General features: G+C 40.4%; 3 protein-coding genes across 5 annotated transcripts in view; 1 reads left to right on the forward strand and 2 right to left on the reverse strand.

Moving 5' to 3' along the window:
- The window catches only part of LOC134223814 (uncharacterized), a 32,620-nt gene extending 17,036 nt beyond the window's left edge, over positions 1-15,584 (reverse strand). Inside the window, exons 1-2 of the mRNA XM_062703022.1 lie at positions 15,197-15,584; positions 1,706-1,886 (exon numbers count right to left, since the gene is read on the reverse strand). Of these exons, the coding sequence (XP_062559006.1) occupies positions 1,706-1,886; positions 15,197-15,412 (397 nt within the window). The 5' untranslated portion in view covers positions 15,413-15,584. The remainder of the gene's footprint in view (positions 1-1,705; positions 1,887-15,196) is intronic.
- LOC134220065 (dipeptidase 1) overlaps positions 1-21,813 on the forward strand; it is an 833,398-nt gene that overhangs the window by 217,148 nt on the left and 594,437 nt on the right. The gene's annotated exons all lie outside the window — the stretch shown is intronic.
- Positions 19,093-21,275, reverse strand: LOC134221658 (uncharacterized). Its single transcript, XM_062700847.1, has 3 exons — positions 21,208-21,275; positions 20,788-21,079; positions 19,093-20,637 (listed from the first exon to the last, which is right to left on the reverse strand). Exons 1-3 carry the CDS (start codon positions 21,273-21,275, stop codon positions 19,093-19,095), a joined length of 1,905 nt encoding a protein of 634 aa, XP_062556831.1.

Below are 21,813 nucleotides of genomic sequence, written 5' to 3' on the forward strand. Positions count from 1 at the left end.
TTTTTCTTGCACAAAAAAGTTGTCTATCAAAACTATCCAACGACTAACTTGCAAATGGCTTGGTCTTTCTATTTTTACTTTTTAAGGTCACTCCTGACAGAATCCAAGTTTCAAAGTGCTCGCGTTTTCGGGGGCACACCACTCAATACGGAAGCAACGCACAACTGTCATTTTTACTTTTTCACGCATGCTGCGACGCAGCACAGCTGAATCAACAAAAATGACAGTTGTCCGCCGCCTCCGTATCGAATGGTGTGCCCCGAAAACGCGAGCACTTTGAAACTTGGATTCTGTCTGGAGTGACCTTAAGAAACCTTCTGTCGAGAAGGCGGCCTTTTGTGGTCTATTGTCAGTCACTGATAAGGTGAATCAGTTGATTTTATGGTAATGAGGCGATGAGAGTTCCTAATTAGAATCAAATATAAACAAACGTTGCGCAAATCTGGTATTTAGCCAAGATTCTGACCAGATGAGCCACAGAGTAACACGTGTAGCTCCTGGCTTCATATTTTTCGATGATGCTGTGAGTTTTGCTGTCAGCATCTTTTTCTATCACAAAGTGTTACACTTGGTAGGACTAAATACGGGGATTCTCTGGTGCACATGGCCAGATGTACCTAACTGTTATACCTTTTGAGTATTAAAAAAAAAATCATCATTGCAACTGCAACGTGTTTAAAATAAATTTCCCCGCATGGTCATAGAACCACTATGGACGTGCATGTTCGTAGTTCACCATCTGGTAGATTGTGCAATTTTGATGTACTAATGCTTTTTTCAAAACGATGGGCCACTATGTGTAACCACTTATATTGTAAAAATATTTGTACAACAAAAACAATTAATAGATAAACATGAATTTGACTCAAAATACAATTTATACTATGCTAATTACATACCAAGTGCCAATGAGAATCAATTTCACTATCTTCTTCTTCTTCTTCTTTTTCTATATAATAAAAATGAAATGGTCTGTGTTCGTATTCGCATAACTCTAAAACGGCTGGATGGATTTGCTCCATTTCTTCGGCAAATATGTCCGTTATCGTTTCCAACGGGTTTATATGAAAAAGTCGAAAATTATTAGTTAAGTTGAGTAAATTGTGAAAAACTATAACTATAATTCGTATGGAAATTTCGCATGGGCAGTTTATAACACGCATTTTCGCCTACTATGCAGGACAACGTCTGCCGGGTCGACTAGTTCTCAATAATTTTGTAATTGGTAATACGAAAAGCTGTCAAAATAGATTTTTTTCGATTTATGATCTCCTTCGTAGTACCTTGTCGGTTAGGAACATGAAACCATTAAGCTAGCATTAAAAGAATTTCGGCACTTCTTCGTGAAAGACGGAATAGGATCAGTCCACTAATCTGTTTCCAAATCGGGGCCATAGAAACATCCCATTCCGTTACCAGTTCCCCCAAAATTCAAAAGATTTCGAATCAATTGCCCATCAGTCAAAGCCCAAAGACGTCACAAGTTAGAATTGGTTTGACGGTCATCTGTCCTTTCTTTTCTGATTCGTTCATCAAAGCCCACCACCGTAGTCGACGGTGTCGGGTCGACGTGATTAATGACCCCGGGTCCAACCCAATCTTCCACCTTTTTTTAAGGACGGACGAATGAACCTTGCCATCCGTTATCTTCGTGATGGCGACATCCAGCCAACGCAACACCCCCATGATAGCTACCAATACTTACCGACGCAGGCCAGCACCGCCACTCGTCTCATCTTGATGTTCGGGATGGTGTAGGAGATGCCGAACATGGAACGCATCTTTTCATCGCACAACGCAAAGGTGGACAGGATATCGCTCATGGCCATCCGGTGACGGATTGCGAAAATCAGCACGAAGATGTAGGCAAACGAGTTCGGGATGAACTGGAAAACGAAAAACGGAAAATGGCAGCGGTGATTTGTTACATTCTGGAAATTTATGGCTGGGTAGAAGTGGTTTTCAGTCAATCAGATTGTGATAAATAAGGGTTATAATAACCCTTCATCACACGACCACAGAAACGATTCGATGGTGTAGAACTGTATTCTACATTTTTTGGAATGACCAAACCTACTATCTTGTAGATGGTGTTTTGTGGTTCACGTCTTAGCCACAGCTTATGTTTCTACATCTACATAAATTCAATAACTGGTTTAATTCAATTAAAACTGCTTCACATTATGACCTCAATAAAGCAGAGTTTGCTTACGACCAAACATGTTCCGTTTCCCTATATCGTTCCAACTGAGCTCACACTGATAGTCGTCATTTTCACACGAAATCAAGAGCAGACCTAAATAAACAAATCAATCAGAAAACTCTTCCTCATAAAACAAACATACCTTCTTCCTGCTTAATAGCTAGTTAACAGATATTTATCTAATTATAGTGCGTCCTCTTGTCGACATGCGGCCCGGTAGTCTAACTATATTATGATTATCAGGATAATTATCATATTCCGCTTCTTCCGACACGCATGACACGACGTCAGAACACCAACAGCCGTAGTTTGACTTTCGACTTTTCACAGCCCACCCATTCTGATTGTTGCTGTAACATTTCCATTGTTTGGGGTTGGATATTTATCCAGCAGACAGTCAAATTGTAATAAGTGAGCAGACCATTTATCAAAATGCTATGAACCTGAAAATGTATTCGCTGTATTGTATTCCGATTTGCGATTCCGATTAGTTCAGTAAATGTTTCAATCAAGGTGAGGGTTTGATCTGCTTCTTGTTTCCTTTCTTGCGTACTTTCTACCATCACATACAAGGCGCTGCCTATTTGCTTAGATCATTCATCTATTTTAGGGCCTTTAGGCGTTAAACAGCCGACATAATGTTGTAATATAACTAGTTTTACAGACGTGCAGACCATTTTGGTTGGCGGTGAAATGAAGGCTTACCATCACTATCTTTTCATCACGCGCTTAACTCTTAAATATAGCTTGAACGTACAATTCACGTATTCATAAAATCACTAAAAAATGATAAATTCTGCACACATAAGACGAGTTTAGCACGTATTTCATCTCATCTGTAAGAGTAAGACCGTCATCAGTGCCTCGTACTTGAGTCGACTTTACTGAGGACGGACTTGCAGTTAAGGTCGAAATACGTATCTGTAAAGATTACAACGTGATAGAATTTAATAGAATAGAATAGACATTCCATTAAAAGAGCCCACCGGAAGAAGTGGTTACCTTCCTGTTCTTGGATACGAAAGGTTCTTGGATACAAAAGTGTCCCGATAGGCTCCGCTCCACTCCATGACAACATTTGAGTAGTGACACGAAGCTGGATCCGACCAGAAAATCGTCCGGCCCTCATGTTGCTTCAACAAAGGGAGCAGACGCTTCTGAGGTAGATCTCCCCGTTTACCTACCTGGATACCTGGTTGTCTACAGCTTCGCAACACCTATGCCTGGCGTATTGTAGAGCTTTCTGCTTTCTTACTTGTGCTGGGCGGCGAAGAACAGTAGCTCTAGAAGCTGCCGAAAGTCTGCCTTGACATATCGAATCTCATTCCATGATGAGACAATGAGGCTTCGTCAGCATCTGGGTGTGCAGTTTTCGGGCCCGTGACTTTGCCACCGTATTTTACCTTCCGTCATGATTTGGGGCCTTCTGCACTTTGCACAAAAACTGACAGTGATAAAAATACAGTGTAAACAATACACAGCAAAAATAGTGTTCCAAGAGGAAATACCCGAAGGATAATTTTTACATCATTCTTTTCGTAGACTGTTTCCACTTGATTTTGCTTGGTAATTGATAGTTGGTGATTTATTAAAAACGATAGCCTGCTAGTACTAGACTTTTGATCAGGTTGACAAGGTTGATCAGGCTTAGTCGACCATTGTGCAATGGGGAGACAGACACACTGTAGTTTTATGAATGAAACACCAAACCAGCGACTGTTAGATTTTCTAACAATTCTGTATAAGAACGTACCAGAACCTGTATAAGAACTGAGCATATGCGAAATTGCTAGAATCTTATACAATACATATTTCACAAACAAATATTTTGAGAAAAGCTTCCAAAATTGTAAGGATTGTAACGGTTTATTCCGGTGGAGTCATCATAAAATATTGAAAAAGAAAAACGAGATCAAATTCCCCCGAAAAATCTGGCTTTAGGGCCAATGTTCAGGAAAGGATTGCCAAGTTTCATTTGTTTGCCCCCTAGCTACTTGGCCACGTCGTCATCCGAAAACCGTTTATGCAGAATCTGTTCTTTTACTTTCAATTTACAAATCGAGCCACAATCACTTTATTTCTTCTTCAAAACTACTCCGATTCAAACTATCTCACAACATTTATTAACCAAATTGAGTCGACTTAGTAGTTCTTAAAAAACCGACCGCATTGCGCCGCGAATCAATAACATTTTTCAGATCGCATTTATATATTTTCACTTTAACTTACGTCGATTCCTGTTGTGCGTATGATACAACTCGCCCCTTTTAGCCACATCACGTGTCACAACCACATAAGATTGCTAATGGCGCTTCAAACCTTGTGATCGACAAGTTTTGTTCAAGACGGTACTTTATGTGTCATAATGTCCACGTCTTTCATCGGCCTCTCCATGGCCGATCGTCCCGACGGCAAACAGCAAGCGATGATGGCTTATACAGGTTTGAGTAGGTGCTTATACAGAATTGTTAGAAAATATAATAATCGCCGGTTGGGTGAATTAATGTTAATTAATTTCATTTTATCATTTTATCATTAGATGATGCCTAAAAGATCCTAAAACTTTGACGAACAGATCATTGTTCTAAATACAAAATATAAGCCATGTCAGCGAAATGAAAAAAATGTCACGGAATGTCATGACATTAATGTCAATTGACACTAATTCGGTCTCACGTCGCCAATATCAGATTTAGATAAATGACCTATTAGAAAAAGTTATAGGGTTCTTTGAGGGCTACATGTTTATATAGAAAACATAATGGTAAATAATGTGTGAAAAAAACATATATAAATTGAATGATTGGTTAGAACAATCATGATCCAAGTATTAGTATTATTGTAATTATTGTTGTTATACAAATGCTATAGCATACGAGTACAATTATTCAACTAACAAATGTGATGGAATTTACACAACATGTTAGTCACAAGAAGTTGTACTTATGCTCAAATATACCAAGCGTCTCCATATGCTTGCATGACGATGAACATATTAATTACATCCGTATCTACCGTACTAATACAATGGGAGGTTCCCTTGAAAAACACTAAAAACTTGGTATTCTTTCTTACCTATATGAGCATAAAACATAAAACATCTGTCCTCTTTGGGCCCTACTGGAACTGGTTCCAGGTTGGCCATCTGAAGGTGACCAAAATCACTTGACAGTATATGGCATTAGTTTAAATCCCCTTTAGGTTTCTGCCGTGATCGGTTCCAGGGTAGCCATCTGAAGGTGGGTGCTTGCCAGTATTCGGCATGAGTTTTGTTCTCTTCAGAAAGGCATATCACAGTATGCTCAATTCCGTTACCGTCCCCATTTGGTCCATACAGGAACCAGTTTCAAGTTGGCCAATTGAAGGTGATCAAAACCACTTGGAGGTGTGCAGTATGAACTTCATTCGACAGTAAATTCAAATAGTTTAGGTTTTCTGACTGCACCTATTTGTCTACTGTTGGAACCGATATCAAGCAGCCATGTGCCGAGAGCCAACAGCTTGGTTCTAAAGATCTCAAGTCATATAGGGGATATGTTCCGATCTCCATCTCACTGAATATACAGGGTCCGGTTATTGAAGTGCTACATTGATCAAATTGATCACAATAAAAATATTTCATATCAATTTCATTCAGTTTCCCAAGAAAACATATCACTTTTTGAAAGCTTACGGGTAAAGCTCATCTTTTTTGTTCTTGTGCTTAACCACTCGTCGCATACGATCGAGGAAGCCATTGTACCAGGCCCGCACGTGCTCTTGTGTTACTTTACCAAAGGACACCAGATGTCGCTTCAGGACTTGCACAAAAAACACAATATTTCAGAGCATACGCGGCCTTCAACATACTCCAGACAGTGAAATTCATAGTGTTCAGGTCCGGCGAACTAGCTGGCCGCTTTTAGCTTGAAATGACCCCTGAAAACCCTTAGTTGGGGTTTCTTCACTTTTTGAGCCGGCGTCTAATTCTGTCGTAAGATCCAACCCTAGTATCAAAATAACGACGTGCCCACTGTTCACGACGTTTTGTAGAACTAATTCCCAATACGTATTTTGTAGTACAGTCGACAGTAGTCGTTTTGTTGCCGTTTTTCATAGCAACGAGCTTTTTTGGATCCAGTATCCATTTAAATTTTCCTTCCATCCTTCAATATCGAGATGTGGAGAGGCGACTGTATATTATGTTTACTCACTTATGTAGCAGTAGCAGGACCCTGTATATTTATCTCATCGCAAAACAAAGAAATACGGCACCAATTTTGTTGCTTCTTTTTGTAAATATGCCTGCTCACTGCTGAAAAAAATAAGAAACAAATCAAGTACCTTTCCGTTCCTTTTTTTTTGATGATATGAATATCGAAGCCATGAGATAAAATCCAGGAGCAGTTCCCCTACATAAAAATGAATTTCTGTCTGTCTGACCCTAATAGACTCGGAAACTACTGGACCAATCGGCGTGAAAATTTGGATACATAGGTTTTTCGGGCTGAGGAAGGAACATAAGATGGTTTGAGAGCAGTCCCCCATTTGGAAAGGGGGGCTCCCGTACAATTGAAATACCAATTTCTTCATAACTCGAGCATTAATCAATCAAATGGTATGAAATCTGGCATGTGGATGTTTCAGAAGGAAAGATATGTTTCTGTGGTGGTTCGAAACCCCTCCCCGTTCTGGAAAGGGGGGCTCCCACGAAATAGAAATTTCTTCATAATTCGAGAACTAATCAAGCAAACCGAACCAAGGTTTTTGAAGACAGGAAAATTGCCAATGTAAAAAAAATCAGAGAATAAATATCCCCTACTATACCTACTAGACACAAGCACGGCGTACCCAGCAGCAGTTGCTTCCAAATGATATTTTTTGTGTAAATAGTAGTTAAGTAATCCAATTTTGAAACACGCCAGCCACGCCAGGAGGGCCAAGTCGGCCGAAAACTTTATATGTAAAAATATGTGTAGTACAAAAAATGATTAAATAAAGAAGAAATTTACTACATCTCGATGTTCTATATATCAGTATGTCATAGTTTTCACGGTCCCTTAAATCCACATACATTTTTGCTTTCTACATCTACCATAATCTCCCTATCTCGGTATCTCTCTATCTCGATGTGTTCTGTTCATACTTTGTTCCGGTGTCTCTCTCATTATGCCGATATATCCAATTTTCTAGGCTACTAGACCATCTTTGGGCAATAACATAGCCAACTAAAACAAGAAGTGACATTTGTTTTGTTGTCGTTTTTCATAGTAACGAGCATTTTTCGATCTAGTACTCATTTCAATGTTTCTTCCATTCTTCGATCTCTCCCTATCTCGATGGTCCCTTCGATATCGAGATGTAGAGAGCTTGGGGCCTCTTCCGAGTTTTCTACGAAATATTATCTTTGCTTAACTTTATTCTGATATACGAACAACACGCCCAGCCCACCGTAGTCTGCCGTGTTGTATAAGCTTAATAATATCCAGCCCTTTATACACCTGGTAAAACTCGTGATTCATGCGACGCCTCCAGAAACCGTTCTCCTGTTTACCGCCGAATATTGTCTGCAGTACCTTAGGTTCAAACACTCCGAAAGCTCTTCGATCAGCCTCCTTTAACGTCCATGTTTCATTGCCGTATAAAGCCACCGGAAGAATCAGAGTAGTATGCAGCGCTAATTTTGTCTTCGTTTGCAGACTACGTTACTTGAGGTCACTCCTGACGGAATCCAAGTTTCAAAGTGTTCGCGTTTTCAGGGGCACATCACTCGATACGGAGGCGGTGCACAACTGTCATTTTTATTGATTTAGCTTTGCTGCGTCGCAGCATGCGTGAAAAAATAAAAATGACAGTTGTACGTTGCTTCTGTGTCGAGTAGTGTGCCCCCGAAAACGCGAGCACTTTGAAACTTGGATTCCGTTGGGAGTGACCTTAAGCTGGTTACTAAGTCCGAAATAAGCCCTATTAGCAGAGGCAATACGCCTTTTCACCTCGCGTATAACATCATTATCGCACGTCACTAATGTTCCAAGATACACAAATTCTTCTACCACTTCAATTGTTTTACCATCCAGCACCATTTCACTACTACCACCACTAATGAACCCACGTTGATTGCCAGCGACCATGTTCTTCGTTTGCTGGTATTGATCGTGAGTCCAATCCTCGCTGTCTCCCTCTTAAAAGGCACAAACGCCTCTACCACGGCACGGCGATCAGTCCCGATAATATCGATATCGTCCGCAAAGCCCAGGATCATATGCGATCTTGTGATAATGGTACCGCTTTTTTACACAAGCTCTCTTAATCGCTCGCTCGAGCGCTATATTGAACAGTAGATTCGAGAGTACATCACCCTGCTTCAATCCATCTAATGTAACAAATGATGAAGATATTTCATCCGCAACCCTTATACTTGATTTCGTTCCGTCCAACGTTATACGAATCAGCCGTATCAGTTTCGCCGGAAAACCATGTTCAAGCATAATTTGCCATAATTCATTCCGTTTCACGTACGCTGCCTTGAAATCATTAAACAGATGATGTGTCTGCAAGTTGTACTTCAGGAATTTATCAAGGATTTGTCACAGGGTAAACCTGCCTGGTATTCACCGACGAAGGACTCTCCAAGCGGTTTCAATCTGTTGACAAGAATACCGCATATGATTTTTTACGCCGAAGTAAGGAGGGTTATTCCTCGGTAATTGGCACACTACAATCTGTGATCTTTCTTGAAGAGAGGGCAAATGTGGCCGTCCAACCAGCTGGCAGGCAGTTCCTCGTCTTCCCATATTCGTCGTCATAATATGGTGCAGAACTTCATAAAGCCATGTTTGAGAAGTTCAGCCGGGAGCTGGTGCTTCCCTGCAGCCTTATTGTTTTTCAGCTCTTTAATAGCTTTTTTAACCTAATCTAGTTAAGTGTAGGCGACTCCACAGCTTGTCCATCATCACTAATATTTATTCTGTTCACCGCAAGGATTGAATCCTAAAGAGAATGAGCAAGTCTCTCACTTATCATCTCTGTATACATATATGATATGTAGCATCCCGCGAAATACTTTTTTCGCAAGTTGTCCTGATGGAGAACTGATTCGGGAGGCTATACCCCTTGAAATTTTTCTTTTATGTCGTTTTCGTTTTTGCGGTGTAGCTGCACCGGGTGTACACTTTCTGCACTGAGATTGTTCGTTTTTGGTTTTCGCTCTACACTCAAACCCCACTTTTTCGTGCACCGTACGGAAAGTGTAGCACGCATAAAATCGAGAGTGTAGCTTGTTCGAATGGTGGTGTTACCAATACAGCCGCATGCCACGTGCTTGTTGCTGTCAAATTCTGTTTTGTTTTGGCTTCGGTTTTGATGTGCCGGGTGCGCGTTAGAGTTAGATTTTTTTTAATAAAGTGGGAATGGTAATTGCGCGTTTTAATTCTATTTATCTAATGCAAAATAAATAAAAATGTAGTTTTATGTATGTCATAAGAGAAGGATAATTAAAAACAGTGAAGAACATTTACTAATCGATTAGTTTATAAAAGTTAGGTGATGAATCAAGGTAAAAGAAATTGCTTACATTCAACCAGTTGTATTGTATACTAATTCATGTTCCTGCTATTAAATTTTATATTTTCGTTACCTTGAACATCGGTTTGAATATATTATTAGTCATGAAATTGTTCTAATAAACAAGTTTTTTTGTGGAACTTGAAAATAGTTCCAAAATTTTGAACCAATATCAGAACTTGCTCTTCGAAGTATCTTTTGAAAAAATCAACTAGCTTGAGGTGAAGAATCATTGCATAAACTCTTTTGAATTCCAAGTTTTTGGTATTTATTTGCAAAGGATTTTTACAACCTTTTCAGATTTTGAATATTCAGCTTTGATCTATTGAGATTTTGTTGATTTTTATTATCTTATAGAATCTAATGACTCAATAGCAATAATTACAGTCTTGCTTTGCTAGCTCACATTTTATTACATGGGCCACCTTTTAGTTGGGCCTTTGCTGGTTAATCCATGGAATTGAAAACGTAGTTGAGCATATTTAGCATAATTGAACATAATTTATGAATTGTAATGTTAAAGTCGCAGTACATATGTTCAAATGGCTGTCAGGTCACCTCTTAAAAATAAAATTCAATAGATGAGGCGATGTGTTATAGCCTATACAGATTACACAATTAATCCTTATAAATATCGTGTACAAGTGGAATTGAAAATTGAATGTATGTGGATGGGCATCAAGTTACTCTTTATCATATTTATTATAATAAATGGCGTAATTTTAAACGGCTATTAGCTCAAACAGCATATCACGAGTGTACATGTATAACAAGATTTGTTTAGAATCGAGTTTAGAATGTATAAACTGATTCGAGCTTTTTTAATTCGTTTAATAAATATCTTTGCAAAGCAATATTTTATAAAACTGGAAAACTTTGGAAACCAATTTCATTAATAACACATTCTACTCACACAAGCACTCACAAATTGAGTGGAAGAAAATGTATGTCTCTTACGAAACGAAGTTCGCCGCATTGTTATATAATAGCAAATTAAGGATTAGTGAAAACGTTTTCCTCAGAATCCAACATTCTTCTCAAAAACCTGAAATGGCCCAAGAATTCCCAATTAAAACCCAAAAATCAATCTACTTGTAGTTTTGTATTGTGATTAATTCAAGCCAAAATTTTCAAAACGACTTATCTGTTTTTGTAAACAAAGATTCAAACGACGATTTAACGAATCTGATTGCACTCCCACGCAAACCAGCACCACCAATAGGTAGATGAAGGTTTCCGCTACCTGTTGATGGTGTTGGTTTGCGCGGGAGAGCTATCAGATTCGTCAAATCGTCGTTTGAATCTTTGTTTACAAAAGCAGATAAGTCGTTTTGAAAATTTTGTCTTGAATTGGAATATGCTTTTGCATATTTAAATACTTCCATCAGAAACATTAAGAAGCTCTTAATGAATTATTGGCCGTGAAATTTTGCAATATTTGATTCGTTTTGAAATATCATGCAGCGTTTTCATGATCTGTCAGACAGTGAGTACTGTGTTCAGCTTTAGATAATCGATGCAATTAAACAGAAAGTAAAAGTAAAATGTCTATAAGAGTGACACTATTCAAACAATTTCAATTTAATCCCAACAAGAATGATTTCATATTTTCATATTTCAAAGCAGGCAGCAAGAACAAAAACAAATATGACAGAAGCATGGAAGATGACCGATGTCACACATACTTTCGCAATCTTATTGGGACTGCACTGAAAATGTTCGTTTATGTGGTGCAAAATTATGCACTTTCCGGTGTAGCTACACCACAAAACGAAAACGACATTAGAAACCTCCAAACGCGTGGAGCACTGGCTCTGATAATGCATTTCTACACAGCTGTGTAGTAACCAATACGAAATAAGCGAAAACAAAGCGAGAATCACCATGTTTCTGTGGGGGCTGCCTATCCGATTCTGTTTTATTGTACAATGTATTATACAAGTTTGATAAATTTGTTATCATGGCTTGTTATGATTCGGAACAGTTTTTGCCTCTCTTTTATTGTTGTTCGTTATCTATTGAGAACGATTTCTGCAAACCCTGGTTCACCATCACTTTCACTATTCAACAAAGTCTCGCAGTCTTGCTTCCACCTGGGAGCCACTTCGGTTTTATGTGTCAGCAAATACCCTTCTTGGTCGTTGCACAGCTACTACTACTATCGAAATGTAATTCAAACCAGCTTAAAAGGACTTATGTTGTTTTTTTTTAATGTTTATCGCATACAAACTTAATTTTTTCACCGATCTCGGCTGTGCAAATTTCGGTTAAAGTTTATTAGCTGAGATATCGGCTGAATCGATGTATGATTACAGCGGCACTCTTGAGTGCCGCAATAAACAAATTACTTTTTCAGCTGAGATATCAGCTAAAAGTCACGAACCGAGCGCTAGGATCTCGGTGAAAGAATCAACAAATGCCAAGCTGAAATAAGTGTGTAGGAACTAGTAACAATTTTATTATGAGGTAGAGAAAATACTAATAAACGTCTTTGTAGTGGCATACATTATAATGGGGCGTTTTGTCCAGGCCTTTGTTGAAGCCAATTTTTCATGACTTTTCATGAAGGCATGATTAAGTGTTTATTGTAATATTTTCATATGATAACTCACGGGTCTTGACGGCGTAACACAAAGTGTGCAGAAATTGTGTTGAAAAGAAATTGATAATTTATACTGGATACTTATACTTGCAAGGCTATTATTTTTGCACTATGAGTTGATCCTGGAACAAGGGAAGTAGTTAATTTAAATCCTCTCTGTCTTCCATGTGTTAACATTGCACTTGAACTTTTTCTAGCATTTACTTCGCCAAGTTTTCAATACATTCTCAATTTCATCAATCTAACGATATTATCATACAGTGTTTAATCATGGCTTCTTCAATTGAAAAATACGAATCTGTTGAGAAGGTTTCGCTCAGAATGTAATGATTGGATCATTAAGAAATTTTAGCACAAAACTTATTGCAGCTTTGTTATGATATTCAATGCAAGAAGTATCAGTTTATAAGAAAATATACATGGCTTCTTGAACTTTACTTCACAAGAAGTTCTTGTATGGATTCGGCATTCCACAGTCACCGTAGTGCTCGGAATACATAGGTAGAATCGGCGGAGCACGTAATATTTGCATGCTCATTGGCAAACAACTAAGCTGCAGCTTGGGTGGCGTTTGAACAGCACCAACAGCTGCAGTAGAAATTACTGTGAACATATGGACTGGACACTAAGATCACCCATGAAACAAACTAACCCGCGAATTAGCTGCGGGGGCTTCTGTATAGTCGTTAGGAGGTTATTTCGGCTCATGCGCGGCAGATGATGCCTGGGCGCACTTCTCCTATGTTAGTTAGCAACGGGTGATTTCGGGGCACCATGTGTTTTTTATGCCTTGTGCCTCTTACAGTATTGCTTTTATTGCGGTTGCAGAAACTGAGTTGTCTTCTCAGGTATCTGGTTGCACATTTAAGTCTGTCTTGCTCCATGAAAAATTACGAGACACTGAGTCACATCAAGTGGCAGCCAATACTCACTATTGGATTTTGAACACCCTTAGGAATACATATGGCCAACGTAGAAGATCTTCATTTTGTGCGACTGCTCGTTCTATCCTAGACTTGTGCTCAGGTCAGATTCCCATCAACTTTGTTTATTTCTTTAGGTTTCGCCCCCACTAGATCCTGGCTCTGTCTCTGCTGCGATGTCTTGCCGCTTGCTTTCAGATTTCGTTTTCGCTCTTTCGTGGTGTGTGACCGGCCCACCTAAATGTGCACTGTCGAGTTTTTGTTGATGTTTGTTTTCGATGGCATAGTCGATGGGGCTCAGCATCCGGGATTCAGTTGTGAGGCCACCGGGCTCGAATTATGAAACGTATAGACGTCAGTTTGAATACTTGCTATTTCTTCGTGATCTCTGCTGATTCACACCAAGCCTCACGGCGAATAACAAAAAAAGATTTCACAATAGTTGATTATTCGAGGTTTGGTGCATTGACTGAACAAGAGCTGAACTATATCGATCTTGGTTCCGTATTTTGACGCTGATTGGCTTCGAAAATGTTGATAGTTTTCGATCTTCTCCATTGCTTGCCCGGCTACCCTGAGCTTGAAGGGGTCGTTCGTGTTGACATCCAACGATTGGTCTTGTTAACATTGATAATAAGGGCGTTCGACCAGGTCACTCGTTTTGCATGGCAGAGCGTTAGTTGAGCAGTATTGTCGGCCAGATCGATGTAGTTCGGTTGCTCCATGGGCTTTCGGAGCGGCCCATGATTTCCTAGATTTCGATGGGGCACAGTAACAAAGATAGAATATATCCATCCTTGCCTCACTCCAGCGGCTACTCGGAAGCACGTGGAAGCTTCGTACTGTGCATTGAGGCCTACGAATTTTTCTGGAACTGCCTTGCATCCGAAAGGCCTTTTTTTTCTTGATCAAGTACCAAATAGATGGTCTCTTGGAATTCGTTGATCTGTGTATATCTTCCCCTTGTATTCGAATTTGCACAGATGTTTGAGAACAATTTACAGTAACATGATGCTCCACTAGTTGTCACACACAGTAAGATTGTCTTTATTGGAACTTTCACCAAGACTTATTGCATCCAACCAGGGGGCCTGGGGGCCTTTTCAAATTTCATGCTGCGGAAGGTTACTTCAAAATTTGAAGAAGTTGTAAAATATTTATGCAGAGAGAGATACAAGGTCATATTTTCATTAAAATGTCTTTTTGTAGCAAATTTGTGGTCTAGAAATGATATTTTCATGCCAAAATAATAAAGAGCGATGCATAATGTTCAAAGCTATTAAAAACAAAAATCGTTCAAAGACTTTTTTCACCTCTTCTATATTCTAAGGGGGGCGGGTCTACATAAAATTTGAACAAATTATTTTTTTTTTATAAATTATTTCTTATTGGGTTCTTATCATTAATACCTACCTTTCTTATTCTATTTATTAGCTCAAACTGTCTTCTTAATTTTTTTACTGTACTATGATCTGCTATAATTCAAACGTTATATTGTATATCGCGTTGATGTGAATCAACTTTATTGATTTATTACAGCGAACTTTGAACACAAGATTAATCACAAACATCTTTTTTTCCATTCCAGGTAAGCCAAACAAGAAGTATGAGCTTTTCGGTACACAGGTAAGGATCCTTGTAAGGATCTAATATTTGTGGGCTTCACGACCGTGTAGTTAGCGGCGTCAGTCGACTGGTCACATTTGCGTGCTGTGAAGTATGGGTTCGATGTGCACCCTAGTAAGAAAAAAACTTTTCGTAAAGTGGAAAATTCTCCACTGGTCCACTGGGTGTTGTGTATATGTCCTGTCCATTGTCCAAGTATTCTGTTTGTGCGACCACTGGTTGAAGACGGTGATCCAGTCTGTTTTTTTTTAATGTCATACATATTGAGAAACATATTTCAACACAAAAAAACTCACTTACTTGAATCCAGTTGGCAGCATTGGAGATGTCCGAGCTGTTTCCAGTTTGCCAGAAGATGCTCACCAGACAGAATGTGTAGAAAAGGAGCGCCAGATAAGTGGGTATCAGCTGTTTGATATGGTTCATGCGCACGTTTCCGGCGGTAATTGCATCCAGCGGAAACGGGCAGAGCCCAAACAGTTTCGAAAAGTAGTAGAACGATTTGATTGGTTGCATTGTAGTGAAGAGTAAAGTTTTTTTTTCGGTGGAATTTTGCCTCGGTCAGCTAACGGTAATTATGCCTCGAACAACAAACCGAAAAAGCGCACAACACAGCTTTGCACCCCCTTTTTACCGATTCACAGCCGTGGTGCCGCCGTTCGTCGGGGTGGAAAACTTTTCCCTGCTGATATTTAACGTATCACCAACTTTGTTGTAGCCGAGTTGCAACCGCACATCACGAGAGCACTGCACGGTGTAGTTGCGAGTGGAGAGCGTTTTCTGATATTTAATTGAAAAACTAGTTAGAATCTGTCCGGAGCAGTTTCGGAAATATCTACCGCGAACAGCATCGACCAGGCTGCGAACGATATGAGAAAACTCCGAGGGCAATCGAGGTAACGCGCACGGTTGACCACCTATACGTTATCGGTGTCCGAGGGCTGCGATGGAATTGATTCAATAATAAAACTTTTGTCCCGGTCCTGGTGGCGACGCTTGGAGTCGATTACCGAAAACGACACAATATGTTGCATAATTGTGCGGAGCGTAGGTGGGGGAAGAAGGGAAAACGAAATCCTTGTTGTTGAAGTCTTTTATGCCGCAGGCGATAACGGGCTATTGTTGCGAAAGTTCTGTGGATGACACAACTATTGACCGGACGTTAGAAACTATGGAAGGATGGCTCAATACGCTTTCTTAAAGCTTATCGAATCATTTCAAGGTGCAAGCCCAAAACTTTCAAGACTATCTACAAGTTATATTGATCCCCAACAGAAAATAAAAAGATTTTGGTGACTTTCTAAGCTGTCGCGCCACCTTGTACCACGGGTGCATTTTAGACCATTCTTCGCTAATGACATTGTTATTGTGCTTGACTAGATTGAGCAACTTGTTGGTTGGTGATTATTGAAGCAGTGTAGAATTAAACGTTTCTGTGAAGATAGTCAAGGACAAAGGACATGACACTATAAACATCAATGTGCATGGCTATGCCTTTCATGTTCAATGGACAACTAAAAGACATTCAAACTAGAATAATTGTTTCTATGTATTGTCAAAAGTGACCTTGTAGGGTAAAGGATGTATTTTGGACCACCCTTACGGAGGCTCTTATTCTGGACCACCAAGAGAAATTTGCACTCAGTGGTCCAAAATATAAGCCGTCGAACTGGTGGTCCAAAATACCTCCCTTACCCTAGTCGTTTTTGAGTTGCAGGCCGTTTTGTTCATAACAACCGCCATCTCTATGGCTGCATAATTGTTGTTAGTATGCAAAATGAGTAGAGTTAGGCTTTTTTACATGCTTGTCGTTAGACATTAGCAACGGAATTTTCCCATCTGATAATGAGTTTATTATTTGCCCGACTTAGCTTAAGTATAATGAGCGCAGCATACTAGGGATTTTAAAACGGTTCCAAAGCTAGATAACGAAATATTTAACAGAAGTAAAAGCTTCTGAGGTAAACTCAACGAAGGAGTAAAAGTGAACGTAGGTGTAACGTTAGTAGGTATCACTATAGCACATGAAAAGTGAACTCAAAACATTCGCGGGCATATGACTAACCACTAATAGCGAGTTAGGCCTTCGTCTGCGGGAAATAGTTTTTTTTTGGAGATTCTAGTTATGTTGAAAGGCTTCATTCCGCGATCAATTATTTTTAATAAAGCGCCATTTCAAACACTAAAGCAAGTGAACAAAATTTTCCACTAAGATGGCCTCTTCATCGATTTGGCTGTCATTATTGCCGGGAAGTGGAATTTTCTGGCAAAATTAATTGGGTTTTTTCCTATTAATTATTGGAAATGAAATCGATTTTTCCGGGCCACCATTTTATACAAAAGAAGGTCAATCGGAGATAAATGTTCTTCAAAGTGCAAAACTTAATCGTTTGGCGACGACATGGTTACCCTTCGGCAGTAGAATCACAAGCACTCCACGCGGAAGGGTCGTTTCGCCGAAACCTATTCGGCCGAAAGCCATTTGGCCGAATGCAACTGAGCCGAACACACCAGGCCGACACCAATGTGGCCGAAAGTCATTTGGTCGAAAGGGTCATTAGGCCGAAAGGGTCGTTTGACCGAAAGCGTCATTTGGCCGAAAAGGTCATAGTTCATTTGAAAAGTGAGAAATTAGGAGTGTGAAGAGATGTGTCTCAACTCTCATTTATCATTTCTTACTTCTTACTGTAAACAGTGAGAAGCGTGAAGTGAGTAGTGAGACGCCTCACTTCTCACTCCTTATTTCTCACTTCATCAACTCTACATCCCTTTTATTTATTTATTTCATCTTTGGTTCAAAACCACACAGACTACAGTATCTTAATCCTATTTTTGAAGACAAGCTTACTAACATTATAATCAAACATATCACATACATCGTTAAACAATCTACAACATCTGTCAAGTGGTTTATTGTAACCGTAAGCAGTGCGGTGCGCCGGGGTCCAAAGCAATTGGGGATTGCGTAATCGGCGGCTAGGTGCGTGGAAATTGATTTCCCGGAGCACGCTACTGCAGTCAATGTTATCACGGATCATGTCAAAAATGTAAAGTCGTTGTAAATACGTTCGGCGTTTGGAGAGTGTTTGCAAGTCAATGAGCGTACATCTGTGCTCATACGGTGGCAGGTTATCGGGATTGGTCAATGGCAGCTGTCGTAATGCGAATCTGACGAAACGTTTCTGGATGCTTTCTATGCGTGATGCATGAATCGCATGGTAAGGAGCCCATATTTGAACTCCGTACTCAAGAATGCTTCGGACCAATGAGCAGTATAATGTTTTCAGAGCATAAACATCATCGAATTGTGCAGAGTTGCGGCGCAGGAAGCCAAGCATAGTGTTGGCTTTGGAGATTGTCTTTGAGATGTGCTCGTTGAACCGAAGCTTACTGTCCAAGGTAAGGCCAAGATCCTTTATGGAGTTAACTCTCATAAGCGGTGACTGGTCCATCGAATAGTCAAATCTGATTGGTGAGTGAACACGGGAAAAAGTAATGATTCTGCATTTGGTGGCGTTGGCTTGCATTCCGTTTATCTGACACCACGATGATAAGCGCACAATGTCGGCTTGAAGTGCAATCTAAAGCTGACTTCACGACTCGGTAAATTTTCAGGTCATCCGCAAAAAGCAGCTTGCACGAGTGTAGCTGATCGCAAACGTCGTTGATAAATAGCGCAAAAATTAAAGGTCCTAGGTGACTCCCTTGTGGAACGCCAGACGGAATCTCGAATTCATCGGAACTGGCGTCACGAACCTTGACGAAGGCTTTTCTTGAAGTCAAGTACGAATGAATCCAGTTGACGATCCACGACGGTAGACCAAGACGGTTCAGTTTCAAAATAGCAAGATCATGCGGAACTTTATCAAATGCTTTCGAAAAGTCAATATACACAGCATCTACTTGTTGCCGCTTCTCGATGCATCCAATAACACTATTGGTGAAGCTCATCAAATTAGAGATCGTCGAACGTTTTTGCATGAATCCATGCTGGAATTCAGATATAACGGATTTAACGGCTGGATAAAGCTTGTCATGCAACAGTCTTTCTAGTACTTTGGCCAAACAGTTCAGGATCGAAATGGGTCGATAATTTTCCACGCTATGTATGTTGCCGGATTTGAAGATCGGTGTAATTGATGCGTGCTTCCAGGCATCAGGGAACACGCCATCCGCGAGTGATCGGTTGAAAATTGTCAGGGCTGGGACAGCCAGCGAGGCTGCACAGTTTTTATGAACGACGGTGGAATCTGATCTGGACCAGGTCCCTTCGAAACGTCAACTGCATTGAGAGCGTCAAAAACCGTTTCAATACTGAGGTTTAGCTGCGGTAGATGGATGTTGAAGCTTTGTAACTCATCCAAATATTGTTGTGGCGGTGAATGGTAGTCTGACTCAAACACACTGTGAAAGAACTCAGCAAACAGATTTGCAGAAGTGTTGTCGGCGGAAGAATTATGATTACCATAGAAGACGTTATTCGGAATACCAGCTGACCTTTTGCGAGTATTCACAAAAGACCAGAACGATGAAGGGTTCTTTTTGAGGTTCCGTTGCATTTGTTCAATATACTCACGGAAACGAACTTCATGCACGCTGTTGTACTCAGCTTCCGCAAGTTGAACAGCATACTTATTCTCAGTTGTCCAGGAACGAAAATAACGTTTACGGGCCTTGCGTAGACGGTTCCGTAGTCTGCGCAGCTGCGGGTTCCACCATGGTTGTTGGCATTTTGTAGACTTTCTTCGGGTTTTCAGCGGGACATTGTCACGAATTACTTGGTAAACATTGTCATAAAAAACAGTCACAGCATCATCCACCGTTTCGAGGTTTGATAAACACGTCCAGTCCAATGCAGCTAATCTAGCGTTGATTACATCAAAGTCACATCGTGCGAAGTTATATTCATTCCGTGCAGCTGAATTCGACTGCGGGAGTTGCAAGTCTTCAGAGGAGCATTCGAGCGTCAAAACAAATGGCTTGTGGTAAGGATCGACTTTCAAAATGGCAGCAGGTGATTCAAACAGTTCAATTCGATCAGAATCACTGACGAAAACTAAATCGAGAAGCCTACCGTTCGCATTAACCAAATCATTGATTTGCTGCAATCCTGTGGGTAGTAAAGACTCAACTACTGCAAGTTCTTGTTCCGACGAGGCGTTGAGAGGCAGAAACCCATGTACTTCATCATCGAATTCCCAGGCCAAATTAGGAAGGTTGTAATCGCCCATGACTATCATGGTATCACGAGGGTCAGCTAACTCGAGGAGACGCACAAGGGATTCACCGTGCTTAGCGTAAATATCGGCGGGACTGCGCGGTCTAATATAGATGCAACACAGACAGATGGACTCATGTGGTAGCATAACTTTCACAATAACTTGCTCAAGATCATCGCTGCCTTCAAGAAATACGGCTTTCGAATTCAGCTGGGCTCTCACTGCGATTAGGACACCTCCTCCACGCTGAAATACACTGGTGCGAGTGTTTCTATCGCATCGGTAGATGGTGTAGTTGCTTGACAGTTCGGAGTTCGAGATGTCGGAATAGAGCCATGTTTCTGTGAATACGATGACATCAAAATCACAGGACAGCAGTGAATTGAGTAGAGTGCTTGTTTTTGTCCTCAATCCACGGACGTTTTGGTAGTAGACGGTGAGCGGAAAACTAGTGGTAGCGGAATGAGGAAGAATAGATACGACAGTAGGAGAGACTTCACGAACGGAGGTAGCTTCTAAATGCTGATAACAGGGCCAGTATCCACGTTATAGACAGACGTTCCACAAAGTCTGAATGCGGGTATTATCGTCAATGAACTCGCGGAATTCGATCCCCTGTGGCCATGACAGAGGATCCATAGCTTTCGATTTCGATGCTAGACTGACTCCTACCTTGAAAGAGATGAATGACATCGTCGACACTTGTTTGCCTCTCGGTATCAGAGATTTCACAGTAGCTTCGTCCACATTCAAGCAATCCTTGGCAAGTTTCTCGACATCGGCTTCCGATACATCAGGTGAAATTTTCGAAAGATAGATCCAGAACTTGTCAGTTGATCGTGCTACAGAAGCTGATGATACGTTGGCGTTTGACGGTCCGGCTCCGCGAAGAATTTTGGCCGGTTGATCAAATGGTGCAGCTTCGTCATCACGGCTTCTTTTCGGCGTAATATTTTTACCGAACCTGAACCGTGGAACGGGAGATAGTACCGCAGGCGAAAGCTTGTTGAAACCTCCTTTGATCTCTTGCCTGATCTCAGCGATGAGGCTGTCCTTAATCTCACTCTTTATTTCTTCGACGATTTTTTATACGTATCCTTCAGTTCAACCGTGGCAGCATTCATAGATGCCAATGCGTTTTTAAATCGAGCATTGCTCATTATGTCGCGACATCCTGTACACATCCAGAAAATAGAAGATGTGCCGCATATTTCCTTGTACAGATCTTCCGAAATGCCCGCGCAGTTGTAATGAAAAGTTGCTTTGCAGAATGAAAATTCATATCACTATGAAAAGTGAGTAGTGCGATAGTGTCAGTGAGAAGTCTTACTTTTCATTGTGAGAATTGAGAAATTCGTAGTGAGAAGTGAGACGTCTCACTAGTCACTTCGCGTTTCTCACCTTTAACTATGTGAAGAGAAAAATGAAGAGTGAGAAGTGTGACGTCTCACTTATCTTTCCTAATTTATTTTTTGTTTGACTATTATCGGCTCTTTCAGTCTTAAGAAGCAGCTAAAACGTTATTGCGTCTATTTTCCGACGTTTCGGTGTATGTTTCACCTTCTTCAGTCGAAACGTCGGAAAATTGACGCAATAACGTTTTAGCTGCTTTTTAAGACTGAAAGAGCCGATAATAGTCAAACAAAATTGAGCACAACAGTCGAAAGCATCCCCTCAAATTTCCTAATTTCTCACTTT

Source organism: Armigeres subalbatus, chromosome 3, assembly GCF_024139115.2.
Source record: "Armigeres subalbatus isolate Guangzhou_Male chromosome 3, GZ_Asu_2, whole genome shotgun sequence".
NCBI lineage: Eukaryota > Metazoa > Arthropoda > Insecta > Diptera > Culicidae > Armigeres > Armigeres subalbatus.